The sequence below is a fragment of the Heterocephalus glaber genome, unplaced genomic scaffold (assembly GCF_053883595.1).
Source record: "Heterocephalus glaber isolate CG9 unplaced genomic scaffold, H.glaber_assembly_v1.0 deba00001504, whole genome shotgun sequence".
In the NCBI taxonomy this organism is placed as follows: Eukaryota; Metazoa; Chordata; class Mammalia; order Rodentia; family Bathyergidae; genus Heterocephalus; species Heterocephalus glaber.
Genome location: NW_028258324.1, coordinates 59,384,461 through 59,394,613, shown reverse-complemented (window position 1 = coordinate 59,394,613; position 10,153 = coordinate 59,384,461). Strand labels below are relative to the sequence as shown.

Genomic DNA, 10,153 nt, shown 5'->3' with positions numbered 1-10,153 from the left:
CCTCTCACCTTTGCTCTCAGAAATCCTCACGTCACCCTCTTCACATTGGCCCAGCTTGCTGTCGCCTCCAAGTTGCAGCCAGGGCACTAGCCCTATCTCCTGTTCCTGCCTATCGACTCGGCCCCTAAGAATCTCACCACAGCACCCTTAATATCCGCCTTTTCCTCAGCAGTCCAGGATCTGAATGTCACCCTTTCAAGCTCCCTTACCCTCCACGAATCCTGCCCCTTCTGCCTCGCCCTCCCTGACGCCGACCTCTCCACACCCTGCCAGTCCCTCCTCTTGGAACTGTCCTCCAACAAGTCCCCCGCAGCGACCACCCTCAGGTCGCTGCTTCCGATGCTCCTCCCCGCCTCCCCGACGCCGCGATCCCCGCGCCCTCGCTGTCCACCTGCTCTCCTCTGGCAGGCGCTCTTCGCCACAGCCCAGATCCATTCCCGCGCCCTCCGGCCGCATCCGGTGCTGCGAGGTCTCTCCCGGCCGAGGAGAGGCGATCCTATCGCTTCGCCAGCCAGGGCTTCCTGAGCTCCCTAAGAACAGAGGTGGCACCCAGGGATGGTGGGCTCTAAGGGATGCGCTACACCCAGGCGTCAGCAGCGTCACCAGCGGCTGCCTCAGCCCAGGTTTCTATCCCTGCCACCCCCACTTCCGGCTACAGGAACTACAACTCCCAATAAGCCCCTCAGGACAGGGCCGCTACCCGGCATGCTCCGCTTCAACCAATCAGAGCTCGCACTCGCCGGGGACTGCAGACCTCAGGGTCGTGCGTGACGGGTCTGCGTCAGGCCGGGAACCCAGGTGACCAGCAGGCAGTAATCTCTGTGCGAATCCTATTGCACCTCTATTACACTTCACCCTGAGAACCAGATCCAGGGGTGTAAAGCAGGAAATAGTGCTGGTCTAATATAAGTCCGATTAGCCCGCTTGAGTCCATCCCTACTTTAACACCTGTTGATGGTATTTGGAGACTCAGGCATTTAAATGAAGAGCTCACAAATTCTGAAGGGCACAGGTCGCTTTGGGATCGCAAAAGGTGTGCTGAATATCCGCGCGTGGTGGCTAAAGCCTATACTCCCAGAACTCTGGGAGACTGAAGCAGGAAGATGGCAAGTTCGATTCCACCCTGAGCAATTTAGTGACTTAGGGAGACCCTGTCTCGAAATAAAAAATAAAAAGGTCTGAGAATGTAACTCAGTGCGAAGGTCCTGGGTTCGGTTCCCAAGACCACATAATAAGGGAAAGGTTTCCTTGAGGAATAATGCAGAGTAGTTTCCAAGGATAAGTAGAGTTAAAAGGAAAGGGGAAGAGAAGAAGAGAACAGCTCAGGCAAACACAAGGAAGTGTGCTCATTTGGGAACTGCAGGTTTTGAATAGTAAGCAAAACTGGGAAGGAGTGGGGAACAGAATGGTGTGGGCATGCTGATGCAAGCAGACAGAAGCACCAAGTGCCATTTCAAGGTTATGCAAATGAAGTGATTTGATCACAAATGGTTAGAAACCTAACTTTAATAATGTGGAGAGGAGAAGAGTATGTTATTATGTTGAAGGGAAGGCTGAAAGAATAGACAGACTGGAAGTCCTTGGAGAGTCCAAACAGGTAATGTCAATGAGTGAAGCATGCCAGTTGTAAGAAACAACAGAGTGGCAAAAATTCTCAACTGGAAAGTTCAGGCCTTGCCCAAGAAAGGAAGTCTCACCTTAGCTTTAACTGATGTTGTCAAAGAACCATACAGAGCCTAGGGTTAGAAGCTCTGAGTTTTCAAAAGCTGAAATTTACACTTCTAAATACAGTTTCCAATTTGTTAAATGTTGGCAACAAATTTTTAATAATTTAACTGGGTGTGGTGGTGCACACCTGTAGTCCCAGCACTTGAAAAGCTGAAGCAAGAAGATTGAGGGTTGGGGATTTAGCTCAGTGGTGCCACTGCCTGCCTTGAAAGCCCAAGGTCCTGAGTTTGATCCCCAGTACCAATAAATAAATAAATAAACATTTAAACATCATACAGGCCAAACAAAGCTTGTTTATAGGCAGAAGATGGTCACTGAGTTGCTAGTTTGCAAGGCCAGTCCTGAACCAGAGCAGTTGCTATGAAAACAAGGAGATTGAAATTATAACAAAAAGCTGGGCATGGTGCCACACACTTGTAATCCCACCACATGGGAGGCTGAGACAGGAGGACCGCCTGAATTCAAGGCCAGCCTGGACTACATAGTGAGACCCTGCCTCAAAAAATTGAAAAAAAAGGAAAAGAAATTACAACAATATTAAGATATTAAGGTGATAGGATCAGTGTTAACTTGTGAAGGACTGGATACAGCAAGTGAGAGAGAGGAAGGGATCAAAGATAACTATGAACAACTAATGACTTAACATGGCTTTTAGGAATATTCAAACTTATGAACACTTTGTGAATTAAGTGACAAGTCTTTCAATGAAAATTATGATTTTATTTATATAAAGATACTCTTTGTTCAAACTTTCTCATATTTTCCTATGAAAGTTTTTTTCTTTTGGTACTGGGGATCAAACTCAGGACCTTGTGCCTTCGAGCCAGGCATGGTGCCACTGAGATAAATCCCCAGCCCTAGGATTACACTTTTAAGAAAGGGACAGTGTTAATCATTGGGATTTCACTACCTTCTCCTTTGGAGCATACGGTATGATCTTAAATTAGTAGAGCATGATCCTAAAATATACTTCCATGAAAGTTAGCTTTTTCAGGAAATCTTAAAATAAAAAATTTTTTTTTTTGGTACCAGGGATCCAACTCGGGTCCTTGTGCTTGCGAGGCAAGTGGCAGAACCACTGAGCCAAATCCCCGGCTTTAAAACAAAAATTGTAATAAAATTTCTGGAAAACAGGATTTTCCTCATATATCCAAGTTGGGTTTATGTGTATCTTCTTTAAAGTAACTGGTAAACATGACAGTAACCTACATTAGCCATACATCCACAAACACCCCAATCCTACCCCTCTGTTTTCCCTCATCCCACACTGTCATAATCCTAAATCCCTTTCATATGATTCCTTTTTAAATTTTGTGGGGTTTTTTGTTTTGTTTTTTGAGACAAGGTCTCACTATGTAGTTCAGGTTGGCCTTGAACTTACTATGTAGCCAAGCTGGCCTCAACCTCAGGCGATCCTCCTGCCTCAGCCTTCCGAGTGCTGGGATTACAGGTGTGAGCCATCACACCCAGCATTCTTGTGTATAATTCTATTACTTCTTTTGTTATAAATTTATTTTTATTTACCTATATTCCTAAGAAGTATTATTTAAAGAGTTTTTGTGTTAAAGAACATTTTCAATGATATAGTCTATAGAATCATGATCTCTGTAACCTCTCAAATTGTCCAACAACAACAACAAATAACAGGTAACAACTGTTAACAGTTAACAACAAATTATCTACTTATGTATTTGTGTAAATGTGGCAAAACGTTGATAATTGGTAAAACTAGGTGAAGGGTTAATGAATATTCTTTGTACTTTTTTTTTTTTTTTGGTACTGGGGATCGAACTTGGGTCCTTACTCTTGGGAGGCAGGCACTGGAACCACTGAGCTAAATCCCCAGCCCCTCTTTGTACTATTTTTGCAACTTTTATTTAGGTAAATGTTTAAAAAATAAGCATAGGTCTTAGTGTGGTTTTATTTCTTATGATTGCATTCTGGTTGATATAATAAAAAGTTTAGTGTTTCACATGCAAATTTCTTAGTTTATCATGATTAATTTTGAACATATTTTAAAATTAATTTTCTCTGTAGTTTGGCATTTCCAAAAGTCTTTGCCAAATGACCAATTCATTGACTTTACCAAATGTACTAATTTATCAAAATTCTTTTTCTTTTAGCCACACATAGTTTGCTTTAAACACTTTTGCATGCTGAAGGTGTAGCTGAGTGGTTTATCACTTGGCCAGTATGCAGGAAGCCCTGAGTTCCATCCCCACCACCAAAACAATTTTTTGCCAAATTTTAATTATCTGATTTTAATTTTGTCTTTACAGCAACATTTGTACCTTCTCTAAGCACTTAGTATTGGTTTATTCAATCATATAGGAAAATTTTTTGTTTTTTGTTTTTGTTTTTTTGAGACAGGGACTTGCTATGTAGCCCAGGCTGGCCTCAAACTCACAGTGATCCTCCTGCCTCAGCCTTCTGAGTACTGGGATTACAGGCATGCACCACCATGTCCATCTAGGAAAGCTTATTGTTGGCCTAAAATTAAGTGCCAGCATATAAATTTATAATTTCTAATGTTAAAATGAAAATAATAAAAACTTATTTCTGGATTGGGCAAAACATCAACAGTTGAGCAATGTTCAATCTTTCCCTGCCCCAGCTCCCTACACCTCTAGCTGGATTAAGCTGGGCCAGGAGAAGGAACCCTCTATGGAGGGTGAGAGAAGAAAGTTAGTCCCCAGCCCAGCCTGGGCTCCACATCCCAGAGCAGGGAATCTGGGGAGTAAAGAGAAGCAGCCTGGGGAGAAAGAAGAATGCTGCTTAACAGTCCCAGGATTCTACAATCCGGCTGGCCTCTCAGGTTTCCTAGACCATCAATCTATTTAGTTCGAATTGAGGATAGATTTTAAAAAGAAACAAATTCTTACCCAACTAGGGGGGACTATGTGGTTTATGTAAATGTGTTTAGTTTCGGAAAATTCTACAAGGTCATTCAGTGAGTGGATCTAGACTCTGGGTGATAAAGACCCCTATGCTGGCCAGGGAAGCCAAAACCATTTAAAGTGTGAGGGGAGAGATCCAAGTCCTGAGTCCAGGAAGAATTTCTCTTCTTGTTCTCGTTATCCAAAGCAGGTTTCCTGCTCCAAGAAAATTGATGGTCAGGGACTCAGAGCAGTAATGGTCCTTTACACTGGGCAGCTGGGGTGGGCAGGCTCTTCCAGAGCTTCTCAGTCCTAAGACATCAGCTATACCTGCAACCGTGTCTGTCAGGGTCTCTTGTATGTACTGTACCACCATCTTGTACATAGTAGGAACTCAGACTGTTTGCTGAATGAATAAATGAATGAATGCAGAGATTAAAAGGCAGGGCTGGGGATTTGGCTCAGTGGTTCCGCTGCCTGCCTTGCAGGCACAGGCTCCTGAGTTCGATCCCCAGTACCAAAAAAAAAAAAAGGCAGAAGACTAGAACAGCAAAAGTTTAGAACAAACAAAAAGAGCAAAATAGAGGAGAAATAAAAAGCTACAGAAAAGTGGCCAAAAAAAAAAAAAAAAGCTCTTATAGCAGAAAGCACTGGCAAAAGGGGTAGAATGAGAAGAACTCAGGAGAAAAAAAAGAAGAAAACTACTGTCAATATAAGTAGTTCAAGGGAACTTGGTATAATAACTTATAAGTGGTTATTATATCCTGGTATTATTTTGGAGACAGTCTTCGTTATGTAGCTCAGGCTAGCTTTGAACTTGCAGTGATCCTCCTGCCTCTACCTCCCAAGTGCTGGGAGCAAAAGTGTGCACCATCACACCCTGCTTAATAAGTAGTTACTATACCTAACAAATACTTATTATTCCTATATATAATATAAATAAAAGGGCCAGGGATTTAGCTCAGTGGCACCATGCCTGCCTCACAAGCACAAGGTCCTGAGTTCGATTCCTGGTACCGTAAAAAAAAAATAATAATAATAATACCACTCCCTTATACCAGTAAAATACACTTCAAAATAAAAATTCTAAAAATCCTTTTCTGAAAAACAAAAATCAAAAACATTACAAGAAAAAGAAGTTACATACCAACATCACTTTGAAAAGACAAAATCTTTGACAAAATATTAGTAAGTTATATACAGTATATTAAAAGGATAATATATCATGACCAAGTACCGCAAAATGCAACATTTGAAAATCAGTCAGGGTAATTCATCCTATTGGTAAATTTTAAAAAGAAAAACCATTTGATCATCTCAACAGATACAGCAAAAGGATGAAAGTTCAAAATTCTTTCATAATTAAAACTCATCAAGGGCTAGGGATTTAGCTCAGTGGTAGTGCACCTGCCTGGCAACCTCAAGATCCCGAGTTCGATCCCTGGTACCAAAAAAAACCAAAAAACAAAAAAAAACAACTCAGCAAACCAGGACCAGAAGAGAATTTGCTTAATCCAATAAAGGGCCTCTATAAAAACGTCTATCACACTCAAGGGTGAAAGGTTGTATGCTTTCCCTCCAAGTTCAGAAAAAAAGCATTCACTTTTAGTACTGGAAATAGAACTCAGGACTTCGTGCTTGTCAGGCAGGCACAGCACCACTGAGCTATATCCCCAAAGCATTCACTTTTACCACTGATTAATATGGTACTAGAGTCCTCACTCAGTGCAACAAGGCAAGAAAAAGAAAAAGGACATAAAAGTTAGAAACATAGTAAGTGAAATAGTTCAGTTTAAAAATAGTATATACTAGGTCTGGGGATGTAGCTCAGTGATAGAGCACTTGTCTAAAAATAGTATATACTGTATTCTTCCATTCATGAAAATTCTAGAAAATGCAAATTAATCTATAGTGATAGGAAGCAGATCAGTGGTTGCCTAGGCAGTAGGTGAGAAGGATTACAAAGAAGCGCAAGAAAACTTTTGGGAATGGTGAATATATTTATTATTCTGATTATGGGGGTGTATTCATAGATATATGCACTGTACATCTATATAAACACTATGAAGTATTTTATTTAATTATTTATTTATTTTTAGTACCGGGGATCGAACTCAGGACCTGGCACTTGCCAGTGTCTCCACTAAGATAAATCCCCCACCCAATAATTCCTAAATGTTACATGAAACATTTAGTTGTTTCTAAATGTTACATGAAACATACTACACTTTTTCTTTTTTGGTACTGGGGATCGAACTCCGGTCCTTGCGCTTGCATAGCAGGCAGCGAAACCACTGAGCTAAATCCCCAGGCCCCATACTACACTTTTTAAATTGCTGTTTATCTGAAACTTGTTACATACACTAAACAATTATTTGTTGTTTTCCTGAATCCAAATTTAACTGGGTCTTTATTTTCCCTGGCCATCCTAGATGTTGTCTTACCTATACTCTATGAAATCAAGCCTCTAAAAAGGGACGCTGTGTGGATTCTATTTTGACTTAGACGCAGCTGGCAAAGGCTCTCTGCTCAGGGTCCAGCACAGTGCCTTATTCACAGTAGGTGCTCAGAAAATATATTTTACTCTGCAAGCTATGTGAAGATAGGGACTGCATCTATCTTCCTTACTGTTTCATCCCCAGGGCCTATTACAAGGCCTGATGCACAATGAATACATGATTAAGTGAAGAGCTGACTCTCCTGCCCCAGAAAATTACAGAGTTGACCTTTTAATTCTAACCCTGACAGCTGCTGACAGGTCGATTTCTTGGACAGGACCCAATTTTGATTTCTTGGCTTGTCTTCCTCTTTGTTTTTGCTGTATTTCTCAGGTTGCTATTTTGTTTTGTGTGTGACCGATCACCTATCATTATCCACAATGCCTCCCACATTCTTGTTTTTCCCTCTGGAATCTGGGAGATTGCTCTGAGATTCTGATATCCTCCACCCTTGGAGAAATTTGAAATTCCAAAACACAATAGCAAGGATTGCTTAATGAAATACTGGGGCAAGTCCCTTTAAAACTAAGGAGCTAGCAGGGGTGGTGAATCTGTGGCATGTGTGTCATTGGGTTTTTCTTTTAAGAAAAAAGATGTTAATGTATGCAGTATTTTTTCTAAACTAAAACCTCAGTATTCAGGTTTAATTGCAGTGGTGGCACTTTTCGATAAATAAGTAGGTTTTGGGTTGTAGTTTGAGTCTCTAAAAGGTTCACCATCACCGAGCTAGGAGATAAGGCTTCACTTATCCTGGAAAGATGACCAGGATAAGAGGGAATCTTTTGTGACAGGAAGGATTCTATATATTTGGCATTTTTGTTACCTGCCCTATAAAAACCTGAAGGGCCAGGGATTTAGCTCAGTGGTTTCACCGCCTGCTGCGCAAGTGCAAGGACCCAAGTTCAATCCCTGGTACCAAAAAAAAAAAACCTAATAATTTGGGCCAGGGATTTAGCTCAGTGGTTCTGGCGCCTGCCTTGCAAGTGCAAGGTCCTGAGTTCAATCTCCGGTACAAAAAAAAAAAAAAACCTGAAGTACTTCCGAACTCTACATACTGTACATTAATTTTCTTACATAAAATTAGTAACCTAACTTAATATTCCTCTCTGTGATTTACTCCTACAAATGAACAGAGATTGTAGAAGTTACTTTTGGTGAGTGAAGGCTAATGTGCACAAAAATGTACATAGAGGATTTTAGAACTATAAGGAATCTTAGAGATAACTTGGTACAACTTATGTACTTAACATCAGTACTTTCTTATTTCAAAGATGAGTATAAGGCCTAGAAAATCTCCCAAGATCACATGGTGAATGACTAAACCTAGTGAAAAAGGTATCATCAGGACTCCTACTGATTTTTATCTCTATTACCCAGTTTCTCTAGTTGTTAGGAGTCTAGAGAAGGGTTCAGGCTACAGAGTAAAAGAATAAAGCACCTTGTGCCAAGGGCATATGTATTATTTTCCACATACCAGACATCGTTTTTGGGTTTCAGTTCAAACTTTCCTCCACCATTTAAGTTTTTTGTACCCTTGATAAGTGTGTCCTAGGCTGATCCACTCAATCTAAATGGTTTTATATATATATATATGTATATATATATATATATATATTTTTTTTTTTTTTTGGTACCAGGGATCGAACTCTGGTGCTTCCACTGCAAGGCATGCGGCGGAACCACTGAGCTAAATCCCCGGCCCTAAATGGTTATCTTTTTTTCATGGAAAGATTACCAACCAACATGACCTTAGAGAAAAAAAGAGTTGCTTATAATATTTCCAAAAGCCTAATAAAAATTATACATTTCCTAAAGATAAGACTAAAAAAGTCATGGTTCTTTCTTTGGCTGGAAACATAACTCAGTGGGTTGGCTCTCGGTTTTATCCATGTTACAGATACAGAAAACAGGCACTTGTAGTTTATTGTTAAGGTGACCCCCAAAATTGTCACTGCAACCCTTGCTTTGAATTCAGACACAGAAAGGGGAGAAGAGACATAGTTGAGTTTTTGTTACTAAAAGTTGGCAAAAAGTTATTAATAAATGCAATTTGCATATTATGAAGTATTTTAAGACATGAGCTCCCCAATCAAAAATAGTAAAAAGTGTCATTGAACTTGGAAACCGCATGACATTGTGACAGTACTAAATTAAGCACAGGCTACTGTGGTTTTGAGATGCTTTACGCCACTGAAAAGCTCTGGCTCATTTCTATGCTAAAGAAATTGTAGGAAGTGGAGAGAAAAGTGGCAGAGATGTACAGGTGGACAGAATACCTGTCCCTCTTTTCTTCCTGAGACACAAATGTCTCAGTTTTAAGTTGTTATGAGGATAAAATAACCCTGTTTCTACACAAGCCCTTTGTGCGGGTAGAATGAGGTGAGAAGATCACACTTCATAAATGAGGAGGGGAGCAGTTATTAAACAGGAATTCAACAAATATTAATAAGTTCATATGAGGATGATTAGAGAAAAAAACGAATCCTATTCGTTGCCAACGCAAACGAATTAGAGAAAAACGCAGCTACATAAGCAGAGGTACTTACCCAGATGAGGTCTTACTAAGGTAGTTAGGACCGTGCCCAGTGTTTTGAGAGAGCGGATTGCGAGGTGGTGCAGACCCGGCAAACGTTATCATGTACTTCGATTTTTAAAGTGACACAAGAAAGGTCACTGCAGCTTCTGCGTTCGGGTGCTGCAGGTGGAGGAGCGCGCCGGGGAGAGGAGGGCTGGGAAGCAGCGCTGCAATGTGCCCGGGCGGGGGTCCGGGGCTGCATTGCAGCAGCGTGTACAAGGTGCGCGTGCACCAAAACACGGGGGGCCTTTATGCAGGAGGGACCCGCAGGATTATGGTATCATTTTAGGCATGTGATTTTGAGGTGCATAAGTTCTGGCGTCCCCCAACTGGCGCCGAAGTCGAACAGCTGAAACAGCGACCCTTCCTGGTGCTCCGAGCCAAGGTGCCAGCGCAGCGTCCCAACCAACGAGGAGCACCGGACACAAGCGCCGGCGCGGGCCGCTCTGGCCCGCAGCTTGTCTCGGTAGCCCCTG

The 10,153-nt window shown here is 41.6% G+C and overlaps 1 protein-coding gene across 5 annotated transcripts in view; it reads right to left on the bottom strand.

Annotated features, from left to right (window-relative positions):
* The window catches only part of Rubcn (rubicon autophagy regulator), a 66,769-nt gene extending 56,641 nt beyond the window's left edge, over nt 1-10,128 (bottom strand). For 2 of the 5 annotated variants that reach the window (XM_004834672.3, XM_087186611.1), the window contains exon 1: nt 392-672. In XM_004834672.3, coding sequence (XP_004834729.1) covers nt 392-456 — 65 coding nt within the window. In that variant the 5' untranslated portion in view covers nt 457-672. Of the gene's footprint in view, nt 1-8; nt 335-391; nt 673-9,648 lie in introns of those variants that run through there. The other 3 variants (XM_004834671.4, XM_004834673.4, XM_021254865.2) reach the window with 3 other exon arrangements.
* Nucleotides 10,129-10,153: the final 25 nt, after the last annotated feature.